At 39.9% G+C, this 21,825-nt stretch overlaps 2 protein-coding genes across 4 annotated transcripts in view; both read left to right on the top strand.

Moving 5' to 3' along the window:
- The first annotated feature begins 369 nt into the window (after nucleotides 1-369).
- aph1b (APH1B gamma secretase subunit) lies at nucleotides 370-9,902 on the top strand. Its single transcript, XM_079664636.1, has 6 exons — nucleotides 370-680; nucleotides 2,101-2,271; nucleotides 6,868-6,941; nucleotides 7,381-7,503; nucleotides 7,957-8,084; nucleotides 9,099-9,902. The coding sequence occupies exons 1-6, from the start codon at nucleotides 568-570 to the stop codon at nucleotides 9,264-9,266; spliced, it is 777 nt and encodes a 258-aa protein (XP_079520762.1). The 5' UTR covers nucleotides 370-567; the 3' UTR covers nucleotides 9,267-9,902.
- A 3,589-nt stretch (nucleotides 9,903-13,491) lies between these two features.
- The window catches only part of otog (otogelin), an 82,023-nt gene continuing 73,689 nt past the window's right edge, over nucleotides 13,492-21,825 (top strand). The window contains exons 1-7 of one of the 3 annotated variants that reach the window (XM_079662436.1): nucleotides 13,492-13,657; nucleotides 13,948-14,005; nucleotides 14,732-14,786; nucleotides 17,189-18,560; nucleotides 19,558-19,659; nucleotides 20,373-20,530; nucleotides 21,701-21,822. In XM_079662436.1, the coding sequence (XP_079518562.1) occupies nucleotides 13,582-13,657; nucleotides 13,948-14,005; nucleotides 14,732-14,786; nucleotides 17,189-18,560; nucleotides 19,558-19,659; nucleotides 20,373-20,530; nucleotides 21,701-21,822 (1,943 nt within the window). In that variant the 5' untranslated portion in view covers nucleotides 13,492-13,581. Of the gene's footprint in view, nucleotides 13,658-13,947; nucleotides 14,006-14,728; nucleotides 14,787-17,188; nucleotides 18,561-19,557; nucleotides 19,660-20,372; nucleotides 20,531-21,700; nucleotides 21,823-21,825 lie in introns of all 3 variants that reach the window. The other 2 variants (XM_079662437.1, XM_079662435.1) reach the window with 2 other exon arrangements.

Below are 21,825 nucleotides of genomic sequence, written 5' to 3'. Positions count from 1 at the left end.
TTGGACATGGAATTAAAAGCTATACGTTTTTAAACTTAGACAATATCTGTAAAATACACTGAAAATGTGTCTTATTGTTCAAGGACAGATTGCCCCATAGTAGTCATCCCCCATAGTAGTCATTCCAATACAATTTACCACATTTTTTAATTACGCCCTTGAAATTTAAACAGTTATGTTGTCCTCCACCTTATTGGAGCTACATGAAACATTGATACTACATTTTATTGCGTAAAATAAATATAAAACGGTAACATAACATAAAACACATAAAGTAAGCAATAGATAACAATTCACATATTTTAACTAAACTTTTTTAGTGTGGAAATGTTGTCCTTTTCAATAAAGTTTTAGGGAAGAAGGTTTTTTTCAGTCACGTGATGTGACGTCACGAGTAGGTCCTGTGATACGCTGGTGGAAGTAAAGGGAACCAAACCATCAGCTACAACAGCAGGCTGAGTTTATTAACAATAAAAGACCAGTATCTGTAAATTACCGTGTAAAGGACCGAGACAAGGCGCTTCAGGTCGCACTGCTGACCGTTGAAACCCCCACAAAGAAACAAAGATGACGGCGGCGGTGTTTTTTGGCTGCACCTTTATTGCCTTCGGCCCGGCCATCGCTCTGTTCCTGTTTACCATCGCCCGGGATCCTCTGAGGGTCATTTTCCTCATAGCTGGGTGAGAGTTAATCTATATTATTTGAGGCTAAGGTGAAAGTTACCTTATCTTGAGAAAGCAGCGTAGAACTGCCGTGTTTAACGCTGATACCCCAGTATTTACCAGTGTAAGTTAGCTTGCTAGCTGACAGACCGCCTCTTTAGCTAGCTGCTGCTAATAGCTTCCATTTCGGGACTCTGTCTTGATAGTTTCTTTCTTATTACACAAACTTAAAGAACATACTCTCCAGACAAATGTGCAATGGGAAGATACATATTTAGATTTAGAGTCCTAAATCACTTTTACTGATTACTTTTAACCATTTAATTTTGAATCAAGCTAGCAGCTATTCACGACATTACTTGTTGTAATTACAATCAGTGCAGGATGATGAGTACACGGGCCACACAGTTATGGCATTCTGCAAGTTGGGACAAGTTAAATTGCTTACACATTTTCTTATTCTTTTGAAGACCTGCGGTCAAAAAGGGGAACATTGACTTACTGCTCCATGGTTTAAACTTTGAGTATATAATTGAGCCAATCACAGCCCTCTTTATTTTTCAAAATGAGACCCGTTAAAATGATATCTTACATTTTTACAATTAACAATGAAAAACAAGTTTTCTTGACGTTGACACCAAAATGTGTAAAAACTTAGTAAGTAAAATGTATTGATCAAATCAGACTTAAATGAAAACTCAGAATTCCCTTATTCGACATTTTAATATTGTGATATGTATCAAGTTAGTGTTTTATTTTTGTCTGGTTTTAAAGTATTACAGCGATGGCCCCAACATGTATGATGTTGGGGCCATCACATAGTGATATTTGGTTTGCCCTATACAGCCCATTCACAGTCTGATTTTAGATTTTCAGGAAAAGACAACGTAAACTTACCTGAAATGTTTAAATCATTCATTATAGACGAAATGTCTTTTGGATTTGCAGGGGGATTTTCCACAATTTTCAGCCATTATAAAATTAACCGATTTAATTCATTATTTCTACAAATTATTGGTAATGTAAATACATTTTAGCTGCAGCCCAACATGAAAGTATCACATTTTCACATCACTACAGTTGTTCTGCTTTTACAGGTTTTAGATGTGATTAACTCAGTGCTGAATGCAGTATTAATGTAGTAAAGGACATTTTGGCCTGTTTTTTTATACCTGACCCTCAGTCCAGGTCTTGTGCCAAAAATGGACAGCCTGTTGAAATATGAACACCATGTTGGAATAGCTTACTTTTAACCAATTTTTTAGACTGTAAAGCTGTTTGTGACTACTAAGAATTGATGGTACGCTAATAAGGATATTAGTTATATAACTGAAATCATACTAAAGATTACTTTTAGGAATCCTCTCGGGTGTCACACTGGCCTTTTTCTGAGCCTCTTTTCATATAACTGATTGTGTATCTGTTTATTTCTCATCAGAGCGTTTTTCTGGCTGGTGTCCCTTCTGCTGGCCTCTCTGGTCTGGTTCATCTCGGTTCAGATCAGTAATAAGGAGAGCGTGGCGCAGCAGAAAGGGCTCCTCATCTTCGGAGTGGTGCTGTCCGTCCTGCTGCAGGAAACCTTCCGCTTCGCCTACTACAAGCTGCTGAAGTAAGTCGCTGCTTCAACACTGTCTGGTGCTTTTACAGACGCCTCATCCTCAACACAGTCTCTGTTCTCACACTCAATCTGAGGAAATTCGGTTGGAATCATCTGATCCTGAGCTTTTTAACACCATCAGAGTTCTTACACATTCTTTGTAGTGGAGTTATATTTTGTGGCATGAATTCACATTTATTGAATTGTAATATAATCAGTCAGCAGGGGATTTGAACTGCTTGTGTTGAGATGCCTATAAAGTCTTGACATGACTTAGTAGAAATCTGATGTAAAATAAAGACTTTTAAAGAAGTTTGACATTACTGATGGAGGGAGGGCAGTGTACACATAATCCTGAGGACAGTAACTAGTAGATCAGCTATATACTAGTATACACTAAGTTTATATGTAATACACTTTTTGTTTCACTGCTTTTGCGATTTTATACAATAAATTGTTGTAGTAATTTCTACTTCAATATCTACCTCATTTTCCACGAACAGTACATTTAAAATATATTTAAATGTGATCACAATGACCTTTTTGAATTTAATTTCATCACACAGATTTAGATGTAGCATGGAATTAGAACAAAGCAAATGTTAATAATAACATCAGCAGCCACTAGAGGGCAATACAGTGTAATACTCTTTGAACTATTCTGCATTGAAATGAATGCCAGTGCTTCCTTTACCCACTCCAGGGCCCTATAATAGGCTCTGACCCAGTCTATGCTTTTATGAACAGAACTAACACAGAGAAAGTGATTCTGAAACAAGTACTTAGTGTTTATAATGCTCTACTGCGTAATACTGAGGGAGAATAATACACTGCTTTGCTTTTGCTAGTTTACACAACAGATCACATTCACAAGAATATATCATCAGTGTCATACAAGGGCCATACATGAACGTCTTACTCTTGGTTATTTCCATAATCTGTTTGTTTTTCATGATAGTTTTATCTTTAGTGTGCCATGACAGTTAACATGCAGAGACATTTTCTCATATTTATGACTTTCATAATATAGCATTATCTAAACCTTCACAAACTAATGAGATAATCAATTTTTTGACATGACAGTTAACATGCAGAGACTTGAACAAGTTATTTTAACAACCAGATGAAAAACAGCTTTGGTTAATATTTTGTCACAGTTGCAGACAGTCTTTTAATAACAATCTCCACGTGTTACCATGCATGCACTTTTAATGTTATTTATTTTAGGTATTTTGTTACATCTATGACTACTATTTTTAATAATCTGACTTTTATCCTTAGTTAATTGATCAAATGTTTGTTTTATGAAATGTTTGTTTTTATGAAATGTCGCAATTTCCCAGAACCAAAAGGCTATTTCATCAAATATCAAATATAAACCCCTCAAATATCAAATCAAACCCCTCCTCTTCATCATCTACATCCTCCCCCTTGGTCAGATTCTCCGCCATCACAACCTGGACTTTCACTGCTATGCTGACAACACACAGATCTACCTCAGCACCAAATCTGCCCACAACCCCCCTCTCACACACATCGAATCCTGTCTGACTGCAATAAAATCCTGGATACAACACAACTTCCTCAAACTCAACAGCAATAAAACTGAACTCCTCCTCATCGGCTCCAAATCCACCCTCAGCAAAACCCCCAACCTGACACTCACCATCGATGGCACCCCTGTTTCCCCCTCCACCCAGGCACGCAACCTTGGCGTGATATTTGACCCCACCCTCTCCCTCGACCCCCACATCCGCCAAGTTGTAAAAACCTAATTTTTCCCCCTCCGCAATATCGCCAAACTCCGTCCCTCTCTCACCCGCCCTGCAGCTGAGCGACTCATTCACGCCTTCATCTCCTCCCGCCTTGACTATTGCAACTCACTCCTCTTCGGCATCAGCACAAATTCCCTCAACAGACTCCAGCGTGTCCAGAACGCAGCCGCCAGACTCCTCACCCACACCAAATCATGGCATCACATCACCCCGGTCCTCAAAGAACTCCACTGGCTCCCCGTCTGACACCGCATTCACTACAAACTCCTGGTCCTCACCTATAAAGCCCTCCACCATCTGGCCCCCCCCTACCTCACTGACCTCCTCATCCTCTACCAACCACCCCGGTCCCTCAGATCCACCTCAGCCGGTTTGCTTTCAATCCCCAAGGCCAAACTCCGGAGCTTCGGGGACAGAGCCTTCTCTGTGGCAGCCCCGAAGCTCTGGAACTCCCTCCCCCAAGACCTCCGTGAGTCTGATTCCCTCACCCTGTTCCAGTCCCGTCTCAAAACCCACCTCTTCAACTCTGCTTATCCTTAAACCAGCCCCTCCCGTCTCTGAACCAACATCCTCCTGACTGCTTTTCTGTTTTTGTTTTGTTTTTGTTTTTGTTTGTGTTTTTGTTCTTGTTTTGTTTGTCGACCTTTGTCGTAATGTAAAGCGTCTTTGGGTCTAGAAAAGCGCTATATAAATTATTATTATTATTATTATTATTATTATTAAATGTCTATTTTTGTCTGACGACAGTCAAAAACCAACATATATTCACTTCATTCCCATCAACAATAAAAACAAACCACAAATATTCATATCTGTGAGTATAGAACCCGTAAATGTTTTCTTTAAATAAACTGTAAATAGTTGCAAATACATTTTGTGTCAATCGATTAACCAACAGTACTTTAAAAGAGGCTGAATGATGTACCGTAATTTTCGGACTATAAGCCGCGCCTTTTTCGACGCTGCGGCTTATATAACGGTGCGGCTAATCTATGGATTTTTACAGCTAACGGCCACTAGGGGACCTCCTAAATCTATGGATTTTGCAGGTTACAGTCCACCACCTTTAACTCTATGGGCTCTATGGCCGGTCCGCGCCCCCCACCTTTAAGCGGCGGGCTCCAGCAGGAAAACACATTTAAACAATTGGTTTAAACGGCATAATAATAAGGGCGATCGTCCGTTCTGTGATTTTCCAGAGCACACATGTTATGATATTAGGTTCATGCAGAGTGAGATGAGGTCGCTGTCCCTTTTTAAGAGAGAGAGAGAGGGGGGGGGGGGGGGGGGTGTGTGTGGCTTGTGCATGTGTGTTTGTGTGTTTGTGGATGGTAGAGCGACAGTGAGGGGACGTGTATGTTTCTGGAAGTGAAACGAGGCAGCAGAAAAACAGAGGTCTATGATGTATTTTGTGAAACAGAAGAACAGCTAAATAAATGCAACGGCCTCCCAAGAAGAGCTCGCCTCTCTCCAGTCATTTAAGCTAAAGTTGGTTATTGAACCTGAAGCTTGTTGCTTCTGCCCTCCTCGACTACGGTCTGGGGGCCGACAGGAAAGTTCAACAAACAGTTGGCCAGTCCGCCCCTTTGTAGCATATTATTTTGATGAGAGATGAGCAGATCGCCACTGGGCTTTCAACTAAATACACAGCCACAGCCACGCAAAAACTGCGGCATTTGTACAGCTCCTTATGGGTACTGCAATTAGTGAAGTGCTTTCCTCCGTGGTGAAACGATCAGCACTGCACCACAGAGAAAAGCGGCAGAAAGTCACCTGGAGTTAAAGAGAGCGGGGCTGTGTTGCGTGCATGCCTTCCTTCTGCAGGTAACGGGGAGACGCGCTCTGGCGGCGGTCTCGTTCAGGATCCGAAAATACAATTTAAATATTTTTGCACACTTATTCCTAGTGTGCCACTGGTTACGGTGCCGCGTGCCAATGCTGGCACGCGTGCCAGGGGTTGCCGACCCCTGCAGTACAGTTTACACAGCACAGTAAATGTTTTGTAGCTACTATTGCACTAAATGGTAACACTTGAATACGTTATGCAAATATGCAACTTGTTTGTTGAAATGTTAATAAATGGGAGCTTCCTCAAACAGCCATCTCTTTCCCGACAATCCCCTGTGTGCACGAATCCTTACATATGGTAATTAAACATTAAAACACCTGCGGCTTATAGTCCAGTGCGGCTTATATATGTACACATCATTCAATTTAGCTGCTGCGGCTTATATTCAGGTGCGCCTTATAGTCCGAAAATTACGGTAATTAAAACCAACATTTCTGGTTTTTGCCATACTTTCATTCTGTTAGGAAATGGATAGAAACCAGTGGTAAAATACTTTACTACTATACTTTACAAATACTTTACTACTATACTTTACAAATACTTTTCTCAATTTTAGAAGAAAATGCATAAATCTTCTTGTTTAATTGTGTAGTGGAACTATTTATGGGAAGAAGTCATAAAAATAAGGCCTTTTCCTTTTTTTAATACCACACATATTTTTGGCGTTTTTGAGGTAAACACTGTAGCTCAAGTGGAGTTTGTGTCCGCTCCAAAAGATGACCTACACAATGTCAAGAGACATTTTGTGAAAAAAACCAAAAGCTGACTTTTTGACTCTGTTATAATCATCATCACACCCTGACTCCCAGCTGTATCCCCTATTGTGTCCCAGTCTCCCACCATTAGTCCTTTTCTATTAAAGGTTCATTGTTGCAGGCCGTATCGTCTTCCTCTGTCTGACATACATATTTCTGACTGATGACCTTGTTTACAGCTCACAGTGAAGAACAGGAGCTTTAAGCTCATGTGTGTGTTCTCTTTCAGAAAAGCAAATGAAGGCCTCCTCACTCTCAGCCAGGAGGAAACCATGCCCATCTCCATACGGCAGCTGGCCTACGGTACAGTTAGTCTACACTTCACATCACCTGCTAATACTTTTATTCTTTACTTTTATGTCAAAAGAATAACAATATCTCAAACTCTGTTGCTTCTTTTAGCAATTCTTTTTAAATCAGCAGCGACGTCTAGCAGCGTTATACTTACTTCCTGCCTAATGACATTAATCCAATCCCTGAAATGTATTTATTTTTACAGAATTGTAATCAGGAGCACCCAGTGAAACATTTTAAAGAAACTTCTGGTTGCCCTTTGGTGTACAAACTCTCTGAGGGAGACACTCTTTCTGTTTCTAAATGACCTTAAACATGTATTTAAAACTTCTGTACTGCACTGACTATTCGGCGAACATATACCCCGGTGTATATGATGCATCAAAAATGCTCATATCGTCCATTTATGTGGAATAAACCACTCCTCTTGTCGTCCTGGTTACCTCAGTGTCCGGCCTGGGCTTCGGCTTCATGAGCGGAGCGTTCTCCGTGGTGAACATCCTGGCAGACTCTGTGGGGCCGGGGACCATCGGGATCCACGGGGACTCTCAGCACTACTTCCTGTCCTCAGGTACCAAAGCTCACAAACAGCTTTAGCTGTTGGATCGTTCCAGATGGAATTGCTACAATGTGTACTTTGAATTTTAAATCCATTTCTGTTAGCCTTTTACAGTCAATATCTTACATTAAGATGATGTTCTAGCTCAGGGGTTCCCAAACTTTTGAGCCCGCGACCCCCAAAATAACAGTGGCCCCCTGTCGACGGGGGGGGGGGTTTGAGAAACACTGCGCTAGTGGATTGTCAAAGAAAAAAATGTCAATGCAAACGTTATTATTAATGATAATTTAAAAATAAAAAATTATAAAAAAAAGTAATCAATTTTTAAAAAAAAATTTTATTTTCCATTTTTATTTTGTATTCATCTCGCGACCCCCACTTTGGGAACCCCTGTTCTAGCTGATGCAGACAAACCAATTAAGAAACATATTCTGCATTTGATGAAGAAATGCAACCCTTTTTTAGCCTTCATGACCCTGGCCATCATCCTGCTGCACATGTTCTGGGGCGTGGTCTTCTTCGACGCCTGTGAGAAGCAGCGCTGGTGGGCGGTGGCCGCCGTCGTCATCAGCCACCTCCTGGTGTCCTGCCTGGTGAGTGTTGCTGGGGGTCTGAGCATGATGAGGGCTGGTGGGAGGAACTGTTGTTCAAGACCGGAGCAATACAACTGATTTCAATAGAATGTGCAACACAAGTCCAAGAAGTGTGTTCATATGAATTCTCTACACTCGTTTACGAAAGCGCTGCATTAAATGTAGAATTATGCGGCGCGTAGTAATCAGCAGCGAACCGCTTCAACACGGGTATTTCGGTGTATTCACGGCATTCATTTTGTTATTCTACAGTATTGTTGTTTTATAGTTATTTGTTAATGTATACAACCCAATTTGTGTTCTTTGAAATTGAAAATGATATCGCATTGTGTTTGTTACTTTCATTGCAGTTGTATATGTCTTAAGTGTAATTTGGCTTGGCTTCCTATTTATGGGCATGCTTTTATTTTGAAGGAGAGTTAGCGCTGTTGACAGGAAGTTGTTGTTGCTATGGAAACAACGTGACGGAGATTAAGGGAGAAAAGTAATGTCTACATATAAAGACAGAGAAAGGAAACGATAATGTTTATAGTTAAGTGTTAGCACTCCCCGAAGAGGCACAAGCTCTTACGTTGATATTGGACATTTCATTAAATTCAATTTGGAAAAAACGGGGGGGGGAAAAACAAAACTTATATCCGAATAACGAAATAGAAACGTGAATAGTACTCCCAACGAACGAATATTCGGGTACAGCCCTATTTTAAGGTACACATGAGGGTATTCACAGATCATGGAAATTCCCCATGATGAATTATTAATGTTGCTTTTATTGCGTAATGAATATTATTCTCCCATCATCTCCCACGATCGGAGAATAATATTAATTATATCCGCTTATTACATTTTTTGACATTATTACTTGGTATAGTGGCCATTTTCTCATATGTATGACTTTCATCATATAGCGTTATCTAAACCTTCACAAACTAATGAGCTAATCAAAATGTTTCACAGCAAAACTGTTTTCATTATACTTTCATGTTGACCCGTGTTTCCCGTCTTCTCCCGTAGACCTTCCAGAACCCCGAGTACGTGGCCAGCCTGGTCCCCACCTACGTCATCCTGTTCGTGATGGGCATTTGGGCGTTTTACTCCGCCGGCGGCTCCCTAAGGAACCTCAAACTCTGCCTTACCTGCAAAGACAAGGACTTCCTGCTCGCCAACCACCGGCCCAGATAACGCAGCACACAAGGCGCTGTGCAGGACTCTTTACCCAAAGATGACCGAGTTCACACACACACGCACGCACGCGCACACACACACACACGCACACACAGCGAGGAAGCAGAGTTAACCTTCTGTTAACCTGCTGTTTCACTAAGAGGTATTTCATCTTCAATCTAAACACGTACAAGCAGAATCAGAGAAAGGTCCTTGAATGAAAGGAACCAACTATTTGGATTCATTGTCCACCTCAGTTTGTTATTCAAAAATACAAAATGTCTTAAATCTAGCTGATAGTGTCCCCTGTTTGTTGCCTGATGCTTCGAAGCTAACTGACAAAAGGTGTTTTAGATAGAAACGTTTCACATCCTGTAAATATTCCAGTGTTTTCAACAATCTTCTTTTCAAATGTGTCAAAAGGTGGATTTTTCATTTCTGATCAGAACTCTTTGTGTAAATATTTATGCATTTTTAATTCCCTGCTGTGTAGATAGTGAAATCTTTTTTCAAGATGTGATGTCTTTTAGTCTGTGTAAGAACTTGCCTTTGATTTGAAATGAACACAGATTGACCGTTTGTTTGTTTGATCGCAGTTATCTAGAGACCATGACTTTATAACTTCTGTAGGGCAATTAAATGAAATCACCATGACTTCCTTTAGTTGATTCTTTTGTTCCACGCTTGAGTATTTATGTCTCAAAGATAATGGTTACTAATTAGAAGGCTGAATGCAAAAACATTGCATTTCATTTAATTTGCACGCTTTTGGCCAATTGTACTTCTCATGGTATTCCAAACCGCTCTAAAATATCACAACTCAGTCCCACAGGAATTAAAAAAATGTAATTGACCTTTGCGGCTTTCAGTGACCTGTAAACCTATGAAAAATAGTTGAATCCTGTTAATGCGAGAATACAAATGTTTAATATCGCCAAGTGAGTCCTTATCAAAAGGATTAAAATGAAGAGTCAGCTTCCGTGTAGATAAACGGATGGTTCATGTACTTTATTTCTCACTCCCGTGTGTACACAAATCCACTATTATAAAAACACAAATAGGATTTAGAACAGGTGGAAATTTGGCCTCCATGATTTTTGAATGTTGAATTTCTTTGTTGCCTTTTCTTTTTGTTTGGGAGTGAGTGCAGGAGTTATCATGAATACTCCAAAATCAACAAATGTTTTCCATTTGCACCTGCTTTTGTTTTGGTGTAGATCTGCTTGTACAGTTTGTAAAAAAAAAACATGTTCTAAGCATCACCTTAAACTAGTCCACTGGTAGAAACATGGGGGAATGTCATCTACATTCCCCCATGTTTTATATATACATAATCAAATAACGCTGGTTCACAAAGGTAGAGAAGACTTAGTATATGCAGTTGACCTACAGATTAATTAGTGCAGACCATAATAGAATCCTGCAATAAAATCTCCCTTCATAAAGGTTATATTTTTTGGTTTATTTATTTCAAAAAGCTGTTGATTCAAGAGATTTTGGAGGGCTTAGTTTGTGGTACTGTTGAACTCCGAAGTGTTTCCGTTATTTAGTCAACCTTTATAAACAAGGTGGACACAATGATAGAAACCCCTGTCAATATGAGGCAATACAATTAACAGCATGCAGACAGTTATGTTTCCCTCAGACGATTCATAATAACTTTGATATTCTCTTAGCATCACCCTGAAAGCAACATTTTAAAAGGGCCCTATTCTGCTCCTTTTCAGGTTCATCTTTGTATGTTGTGCCTTTTTCTGTGACGTTGACCTGTCAAAAAGGTCTTTATTTTTCTCAGGCAGAGGCAAGGCAAGTTTATTTATATAGCACCTTTCAACACAAGGCAATTCAAAGTGCTTTACAAAAATGAAAAACATTAAGAAAATGGCATTTAAAATCAGTCATTAAAAAGCAAAGATTATAAAATAAACATTAAAATAAAAGATTCATGGATAAAAGTTACAGTGCAGTCTAAGATATGAATAGTTCAATTAAAAGCAGCAGCAAAAATAAAAGTCTTCAGCCTGGATTTAAAGTAGTCAGAGTTGCAGCGGACCTGCAGGTTTCTGGGAGTTTGTTCCAGATATTTGGAGCATAATAACTGAACGCTGCTTTACCATGTTTAGTTCTGACTCTGGGGACAGAAAGCTGACCAGTCCCTGAAGACCTGAGAGTTCTGGATGGTTCATAATTTAGCAGGAGGTCAGAAATTTATTTTGAGCCTAAACCATTCAAAGCTTTATAAACCAGCAGCAATATTTTGAAATCTATTCTTTGACACACAGGAAGCCAGGGTAAAGATTTCAGAACAGGAGTGATGTGATCCACTTTCTTAGTGTTAGTGAGGACTCGAGCAGCGGTGTTCTGAATCAGCTGCAGCTTTCTAATAGATTTTTTATTGAGACCTGTAAAGACACCATTACAGTATTCGGGTCTACTGAAGATAAAAGCATGGACAAGTTTTTCCAAATCCTGCTGTGACATTAGTATTTTAATCCTAGATATGTTCTTAGGTGATAGTAGGCTGACTTAGTAACTGCCCCCCGGGACTGTGTGAGAGGAACTCCCTCTGGCGGGAACTTGGGATTTTAGCCTTTGCAGACCATTACAGGCACAAAAAGCTATAAAACACACTACGGGAAAAATAGTAGGGCCCCTTTATTTTTTTTATTTTTTTTTGTGACCAAATACTTTAAAAACATCATGGCGATAGACTCTTTACATCTTCAATAGTCTGTGACTGTATGCCACAAACAGGCTAGAGAAGTAAATAAGTATTGAGATACAAATGCTAATTTAAAGCAGAAAAATATAAAATACAAAAAACAGTCAGTCATTTCATGTCACCTCTTAATGAGACGTCTGCAGGACACAAAGCAGGCGCCAGGTTTCCTGTGTGTGTGTGTGTGTGTGTGTGTGTGTGTGTGTGTGTGTGTGTGTGTGTGTGTGTGTGTGTGTGTGTGTGTGTGTGTGTGTGTGATGTCGCGAAAGCATTATGCTTTCGGATGATGCTTCATTTCTCACATCCAAAAAGACAACAAGCTCCTGCTCAAGCCAATCGAAAATCACTCGCTGTAAAACCAAATAAATCTTCTTAAAATGTCCCTCCCCTCGCTCTCTAGTCTTGTTTCCATTTATGAAAGCAGATACCTCCTGGCTAGGCGACACAAAGCCTGTTGGGCTCTCTTGAGGGCTTCAGTCAGTCAAAGGCCTTTTTCACCCAGACAGCAGACAGACAGGGCATGAAGCGTTTATTTTGCAACAAAAAAATCCCTCAAAACGTTCTCATGCTTATATGAGTCCATGCAGCTGTTGACATGGGGTCAACTCTGTGATATTAAAGGTTTGTGTTCCATGTCGGGGTTCAGGAGGTGATGCCTTCAGGTTCATGTGTTTATCACTGATCAAATTACCTGACTGCCTGTGTATGATTTTTCAACATTTTGGTTTTCAGGTGGCTGGAGAGAAAATGCCATGTTGATGTTGCTCCACAATCAAAGGATATTATATTATTGTAGTTGAAATCTGTACAATTTAATGTATTTTTTTCAGTGAAGTAATTTCAGTTTATTGCACCACACTTTATTTATTAATCTCAGTTGGAAATCTACCGTCATGTAGAAAATAGCCTACCTATACCTTTACATTTTACTTCATATACATGTGCAATACTGTGCCATGTAAGTGAAGTGGACACGGTGTAAGTAATGCAACAAATCAAGCAGGGATAATGTAAAATTGTAGAGAAGATATTATCAGTTAATTGGAAGATGTTGAAAGTGTGTTAGTGTTTGTATGTTGAAACTAAAGAGCTTGAGTTTTTTTCATTTGATTATGTTTAATTTGGCATGGCCATTTGAATCCCCGCAGGTTCTGTGATGTTTCCCTCGCAGTGGACCACAGAGAGGCACTGTTCTCTGTAAATACTGCACAGTTACGTTTAAACCTGTGCTGAATTATTTTTAACATTAGGTTTGATTTGATGACAGCACACGTATAACAGCCGTCTCATTGGGTTTGGTGGTCTGTACGTTTATGAATGATATGTAATTGAATTGTTAAATATCGTACCAGTGGTTGTAGTTCGAATACTTTCATGCATCAGTTAATTAGTAGCCTATATCTCTGATTGCAGTTGCGGCCCCGCCCCGCCCACGCGCGCCCACCTGCGCATAAATTATGCTAATGAGCAGGTGCAGCGGTTCTTGAGGCGCGCGGCGGGTCGCTCGCGGATGATCCGGATGGAGCAGCGCAGGGAGCAGCGGGAATCCAGCCGGAGGGTTTTCACCAGGTGATGCTGTCCAAACCCGACTGACTGCGGATCCGCGAAACACGAATGGATCCCTATTTAAGACGGAGCTGGAAAAGGCTTCTTCACTTATTATCTTTGTATTATATTCTAATTTATCAAGGTGAGTCACATCCTTACACGGGAATATATTCTGCTGGTTATTCTGCACATATAGTGAAGTGTGTTTTTCTCAGAGAAAGTACAATAATCAGTCCTAGATGTCCATTACATTTTTTGAAGGACTTAGAAAATTAGGACTAACAAGTCAAAATTGTTCTCTTGTCTAGATCTGATTCTATTTTTTTCATTTTATTAAAGTAATATTGACTTCCTCAGTTATATTTATGTAACTTTTTACATTTTTCACATTTGTTTTTATTATGTTTTTGACTTTATTTCCCATGATTTCAGCGCATCTGTCCTTCGGTGTTGAGAGAGTGAACGTTTCTAACGGGAATGAATTTAATAAGTGAGTTATTTTTTATATATATTTCAATAGCATTGTGTTGTTTTTATAATTTTTCATCATCATTTAAATCCTTCTAGGTTATTTGCATTAATACATACAGTAAATAGTATTTTTGTATATAAAATGTACAGTATTCAGTTTTCTGGTATTATACCAATACATTTAAGATAATGATATCAACAATATGTTATAGTTTTATCTAGGGCTAAAACAGTTGGTTTATGAATCAATTAGTGGAACAACATAATATCAATAAGCATTTATTTTGAAAATCAATTAGTCATAAAAGTTATTTATTATACCAAACTGAAAAGAAAACATCTTCTATTTTGCTTATCAAAATTACATTTTGCTGTCTGTTTTGGGTTAGGTTTAGGGTTAGGGAATTTTGAATACTTTTTTATTGTTGGTTTCACAATTTTTTTTGACTAAAATGTGTAATCTTGTAAGCATTTTCACTATTTTTGACATGTTAGAGATCAACTAATTAATCAATGTATTGATAACAGCAATAAGAAGATTAAATGTAGCAGCCCTAGTGTTTTAGGTGGCGCTTTGTCATTGGAATATCATGGAGCAGGCATTGTTTGCTTGATTGATGGGTAGTTTTTGGGGGGGTTGTTTTTTTTGTTGGTGGTTTGGTTGGTTCCTGGTTGGTGGGTTTGTGGTGTTCGGGGGAAAGCTGCAACAGGAACAAACCTCTCCTTGTTCTCTCTGTCCCAGCAGCGGGAGCAGCGGGATAAAGCAGCAGAAATGGGACACCGCTTCCCAGGGAGGGCAGGTAGGCAGCCGCATTGATCATTGATGCTGATGGAGCTGCTTCAAGCAGCAAGCACACAGCCGCAGATCACCAAAAAATCTGCAAAGCTCACACCAAAACACAGAAAAGAAAAAAAAGAAAACTACCGTCACCTGAAGGGTTTTCTTCTAATAACGTATACACTGTGTGCCTACAAATTCAATCAAAGATTTAGATTGGGTAGATCAGTTAAAAATATATAAATTAAATATACATTAAGATGTACATACATTAATAAATAATACTATATACAGTATATATATATGGATGCAAATTATCATGCATGTTTTCAGAAATAATAGAATAAGTTTAGATAAAAGTGGCAGTCATTATTATTACAACAGTTTGACTTTAATTCCCAAATGTCAAATTCAAAACATTTGAATATTTTTGTTTGCTTTTAGTGGGGTATTTTAAATGTATGCTTTTGTTTTCATTGAAAGGTTAACACGGATCGAGTCCGAGACGAAATGCACGTTTGGTATCTTAAATGTATTTCAGAAAAGAAAAAGTAAAAATCACGCATGGGATCAGAATGAGACTATACCTAGATGACATGTATAGATATTAACTCAAAATGCACATTGTCTCAAACTAATGTGCAATTCAGCATGTAGGTAAAATTGCTCAACGGGGACTTTTGTTCCTCAGAAACCGACATGTCAGGTAGTCCCAGCAGGGATATACAGTAGCCGGTCTGTTGTCTCACCCTTCCACTATCAGAGCCTCGATCAGCCTGAATGTGGTCGCTCCTTTTGTCCGGATTCCCTTTGGCTTAGAGAGGCGTGAGAATCCGGTCCAAACTATAGAAGTTAGTAAAGTAACAAAGCAATTAGTAGCAAAGTTCGTAGGCCATAGGTATGGAGAGCGGATCTGTCTTGTGTAAGATCTCTGTCACGTGGCTCAACACTGCTGCTGTGTTCACGTTTGACTTGCTCAGTATCGATATCACTGATAGTAATCAGTGATTAATGATTCATAGTCGCACACCCCTCGTACAACCCCTACCCCTAACCTTTGCCATCTGCTTTATTTGGGCTCTTTGGGGTGAAAGTCGTCGTTTGAGAGCTCAGGTATATAGGGTGGCTCAAAACTTAGAAACAACTTCTGACGGATCAGTTCGTGAATGCAAATGTTTTAAAAGGTTTTCAAACCAAAAGTTGCAGTCATTGTTTATTTTTGTTCAAAATCTAATTGTAATAATCTGACTGTGAGACTGACCGTTGAGCAGCCCGACCAAGCAAGGAGGCAGAGGCAGAACGTCCAAAAATATAACCCGACGTGGGCATTTATTAAAATCATTTGCACATAGTTCACAGCCTCAATCCTGCTGTTCTCCGTGAACACATCCTGCAGCCACAAAGATCTCACACCCATTCCCAGCCTCTCTACAGACAGAGGAAAACAGAGCCTAAATACCTACACACTAATTAGTAATAATGAGACACAGGTGAGGGGGGAGCAATTAGACACAGGTGAGGGGGGAGCAATTACACACAGGTGAGGGGGGAGGAGACAACACAGGGCACCAGGTGCACACAATCAGCAACAGACATGGGGAAAGGGAAAGATGTCGTCAATATACCTAAACAATGATTAGCCTATATAAACATGTCCACGTGAGCTCTAGTAACGGCGTCTCGTCGTTACACTGACAATTTTCAGTGCCAAAAAATACAGATATTTAGTTTCCCCCAAGGGTTTTGTTCCAAGAAAGCTTTCAAAACGGAATATTTTAATTTGGTAAACTAGGGGGGAGAATTCATATGTAAATTCAACAGACTAACTGCCTACTCCGCCTCATATCTCATACAACAAAGATGATCCAAAATGGGAAAAAACACTGGGGGAGGTGGTGGAGGAGAGGGTGGGGTTGTCGACATGGATGGGAAAGCTGATTTTGAAGTCACAGAGGAGTCATTAATGAGACAGGTTGACAGCTCTTTTCTCTCAAGCCTCTTCTTTTCCCAGCACTGTCTCAGTTTCATCCTCACTAGTGCGGCAACCAGTACAATTCTGGGAGGAATTTATTCCCCAAATGAAACACAGAATTGTAAAAGCTTTTGGTATCTTACATTTTAATCAGATCATTATAGATCCGCCCATCTAGAGATTAGCTTTTTTTTTTAGATCTGCTTGATTTCATATTACATTTATGGAATGAATTGAAAGAATCAGACTGCGTTGCATGGATTATGTTTTGGTTTGCTCAAATCAGATTATTGCTCTCTTTGTCAAACAACGCCAAGGTCCAATATGAAAATCATCAGATCCAATATAGTTTGTTGGAAAAGGCTCTGGGAGGATAAGATACATTTATTGAATGACTGAATGCCTGCAAATAATGCAATAAATACCTGTTTATACAATTTTTCTCCTTGAAGGACCTCCAGACAGAAGCTGCTGCATTAGAAAGCAACATGTCTGGTTCCAGTCATTCACTGGCCAGCCGGACCACTGCGTCCAACCTGACGTCCAACCTGACGTCCAAACTGACGTCCAACATGACGCCCAACCTGACGTCCAACCTGACGTCCTCCAGCATGGAGAGCACACCAACCTCCTCTAGAACCCTCAGTTCAGATCAATCATCTTCAACGACAGCTCCATCTAGTCAAACACCCTCTAGCACAGTATCACCCAGCCAATCCCCAGGCAGCATAGCTAAAACCAGCCGATCACCAATCACCATAACATCAGCCAAACAATCACCAGGCAGCCCATCAGAAGCTAGCCAATCAACAACCCCCAAAACATCAGCCAGCCAATCACCAGGCAGCAAAACAGAAACAAGCCAATCATCAGGCATTAGAACAAAAGCTAGCCCATCGCAAACCACCAAAACATCTACCAGTCAACCACCAAGTAGCGCAACACATAGCAACCAAGCACCAACCATCAAAACATCATCCAGCCAATTACCAGGCAGCACAACACAAGGCAGCCAATCACCAACCACCAAAACATCCGCAAGCCAATCACACAGCAGCACAACACAAGGCAGCCAATCAACAACCACCAAAACATTGGCCAGCCAATCACCGGGCAGCACAACACAAGCCAGCCAATCATCAACAAGCAGAACATCAGCCAGACAATCACCAGGCAGCACACCACCAGGCAGCCAATCACGAACCCAAAAAGTACCATCCAGCCAATCACAAACAATCACAAGAAAATCATTAGGGACTACAACGATAGCCAGTCAAGCACCAACTAAAATATCACCAGCGAGCCAATCACCAACAAAGAAAGCCCCACCTAGCCAGTCTTCAACTAGCACAGCCAAATCCAGCCAATCACCAACTGTCACATTGCCAGCCAGTCAATCAACAATCAGCAATGCCCTTGCCAAAAACGTAGCTGACCACTCAGCAGGCAGTACTACAAAACCTAGCCAATTTTCATCCAGTCAGACACCATTAAGCCAATCATCAACCATAGCAAAAACATCAAACCAATCATCACTCGACTCAACATATTCTAATCAATCACCAAGCACTTTAATAGCAGCTAATACAACCTCAAACAGCTCAAACACATCACACCCCATATCGTCAAGCTTGACATCACATAGCCAATCACTGTTCAATTCATCAACATCTGAACAGTCCTTGTTCAACCCATCGCCATCAAACCAATCATCATCTGGTTCACCAGGAAACACATTCAGCAGAGATGGGCCTCAACTTAATATCTCCCTGTTAGCCAGACAGGGGAAGGAAGCCCTGAGGTCATCGTTTCGTCGGATTGAAGGTATTTTTATAAAGGGTGATATGAAAAATTCATACTTAAAGCTATCAAGTTGTATTATTTGTTATAGTTTTAAGATGGCACAAGAAACAAATGTGAAAAGGGAAGGTTTTTATGTTTTGTGATTTACAGCACTCAAAGAAATTAAGGCATAGTGGACTGATAATAAAATAAACATAAAACATGAATAACACAGCTGTAAAATACATGAATAAAAGTTAAGTTTGAAGGACTTAAGTATTGAACTAAACAGTAATGGTGAATAAGACTGACAACCCTCAGCATTGCAGGCCGGACAGATGTTCTGACCAAAATGTCCAATGTTTTTTAAACCCCCCGAAGCCATTTTAGAAGCTCAAACAACCTCTGTTTAACTTTCCCCTTACAAAATGAACAAAAGGAAAATAGCTTTTATCTAATGAATTCCCCCACCTCATAACCCTCTGTATTTTACCTGGGCTTGTGGGGGACGTGGCTGGCTGAACAGACATGCTGTAAGCCCACTGAGCAGATGGTGCTACTGCAGGATGTGGAGCACTCGTTTGGTGGTGCGTTCAGTGACTGGAACATTTGCTGGGGCCCCATCACTCCGTGTGAGTGCTGACAGATGGGGACTTCCTTGAAGTCGTTACCTGCAGTTACTCAAAGTTAGTGGTCTGTTGCAGTGGTTGACATAAATTGTCATGTAAGAGTCATTTATAATCTTGCTTTTTCTTTCTTAGTTTTTAGCCTGAGAAGTTTTAAATCGTTAGGAACAAGAAATCCTGCACACTGTCAGTCTTTTCTACTCTCTTTATACACTTATAATTTCATTCAGTAGACACACACACACACACACACACACACACACACACACACACACACACACACACACACACACACACACACACACACACACACACACACACACACACACACACACACACACACACACACACACACACACACACACACACACACTTATAGCAGTATAATTGTATGTTTGTGTGTTTTCTCTCAGCAGAGCCGTGTGTGTTTCCCTGTCTAAACGGCGGACAGTGCGCTCAGTCGGAGTCATGTGACTGCAGCCTGTATCAGGCCACTGGAGACAGATGTCAGACAGGTAAACCACACACCTGATATTCTTCTTTTTAGAAAGTAAAAGTCCCTTTTAAAGTTTCTCAGGGGAATAACAATCATCAGTTATTACACAATTATATATACTTTCGAATTGTGGAGTTATATTTACATTGTTACACTAGCTTCGGTTCAGTTTTTTTCAGTTTTTTATTCTTATTATGAGGCCAGTTTTTCAAAGTTTGTTTCTTCATTTGAACTTTTAAATATAAATAACAACATTTTAGGTTTCACCTACTGTAACTAAGCAATAACACATCTTATTTCAAGCCAAAAACTACCAGTTTGGTTGAGAAGTTTGTCATACTTTAAGACAACAGTGACACAAAAGGCATTATAAATACATATTTGTATATTTACATTTGGAGTTTTCAAGTCTCTATAACCCCTGTGCCTCTCAGAAACAAAATAATAATAATAATACATTTTATCTGGAGGCTTAACCTTCACCTTACAATGAATAAAATAACCTAAAAAAGGGTAAAAACAGTAGAACCAGACAAAAACACAAAGAGGTTAAACATAAAAGAGGCAAGCAATGAAGCATTAAGAATGATAAAGTATGTCATGAAGAATATGAAACTCAAGAAGAACTACTTTTCTACGTGAAATGTATTTTGTATGAAGTAATTGACAATCTTTCTTTAGACTGAACTTCAGCGATGGGAAATCCTTTCATACTCTTTCCTTTTTTAACAGTTCCAAATCCTGGCTTTGAGAGGGAGATGACGTGTCGGACGTGGGGTCAGTACAACTTCGAGACCTTTGACGGCCTCTACTACTACTTTCCCGGTCGCTGCACGTACACCCTGCTGAAGGACTGTGAGGAAACCACTCAGGCCAGCATCGTCGTCCAGGTCAGTTCAAACACAAATAAATCCTCAGAATAGAAGCTGCCCGGACTGCTTTGGTTTGACGCTTTCTTCCAGTCGAGGAAAGTTTGTGCTCAAGGCATATGGCTCTAAAACACTCTCCTCTCTGACTTCTGCAGGGTTCATTCTCAGCCTGAGGGAAAGATTTGCTCTGAAGATTTGCGAAAGCTATCTGGTTATTAGATTCAATTACCATTAAATACTGCAATTACCCACCATGCCTTGAAAGCATCTGCAACAGACCGGGACTTTGTTCCCCTGAAAAGGCTGCAGATACTGTATCTGTGTATTGGAAACCAACCCAAACAGGGAACATGAAAATATATGCATTATGAATATTGATTGTCCATTAATTCTGGTATTAATGATAAGGAGCACCTCATAAACAAAAGAAAGTAAAAAGTTGCGACTCTCCAAATCTGCCAGACAGACAGTGTTAAAAGGAGTTGAGATGACATTTTCCTTTGTAGTAGCCAGAGCCACACTTTGCTGGGGAATGTGTGCTACTTAAGTTTCAGCGTTTAGACCGGTCATTCAGGGAGAGCTGGGCATGATCAAAATAACAACTCTCACTGTCACTTTATCTGTCAAAAAAGAAAAAATATTTTTTAATCACAGAAGTAGAGAAAAAGCAGGCTAAGTAGAGACTTTTAAAGTAAACGTTTGCTGTCAACAAAAATATATCATAATGATCAAAACCAACAGTGTGTAATTATGTCCCTTAATAATTTGGCTCTCACCCCCCCTTGGTTCCTACTGAAGAAAACCGTCATAATTAATCACAAATACAGTTTATTTTTTACTAAAACAGCTGCTCACTCTATTGTTTAGTAAGCATTACTAAAACAGGATGACATTTTTTGAGGACTATTTTCAGCAGCGGACTAATCCAGAACACGAAAGAACAGGGACTGCTTTACATCCTTGTGATAACTTGTTTATATCAGTACTATGATGGATGTTACGCTCTCTTTACCAAAAATGAAGCCTTTGCTATTTCATTTTCCTGTTGTACTTTTAGGAAACCAATAAAAAAAATGACTGCTGTTAAATCAGAATTTGGAAATGAATGGAGGGAAAACCTCCATATTATCTCTTAAAAGGAGATCAATATTATTGTCATATAATTTCCATGTTGCATCTTGCTGTTCACAGGTCCACAATGACCCGGGCTGCAGCTCTGCCCCCTACACCTGCCAACGCTCTGTCAGCCTCTTCCTCCCGTGGGAGGGTGAGGTTCGGCTGCACGCCACCAACGTGACCTACAAGGGCCAAAGGTC

The sequence above is a fragment of the Notothenia rossii genome (assembly GCF_949606895.1).
Source record: "Notothenia rossii genome assembly, chromosome: 2".
NCBI classification, from domain to species: domain Eukaryota; kingdom Metazoa; phylum Chordata; class Actinopteri; order Perciformes; family Nototheniidae; genus Notothenia; species Notothenia rossii.
The sequence above is the reverse complement of the archived record's forward strand: the minus strand, read 5'-3'. Positions and strand labels throughout refer to the sequence as shown.

Coding starts and splice junctions, on each gene's coding strand:
- aph1b (XM_079664636.1), top strand. CDS start 568: ATGACGGCGGCGGTGTTTTTTGGCTGCACCTTTATTGCCTTCGGCCCG. Junction 2,272..6,867: donor GCCTACTACAAGCTGCTGAA/GTAAGTCGCTGC, acceptor GTTCTCTTTCAG/AAAAGCAAATGAAGGCCTCC. Junction 8,085..9,098: donor ACCTCCTGGTGTCCTGCCTG/GTGAGTGTTGCT, acceptor CTTCTCCCGTAG/ACCTTCCAGAACCCCGAGTA.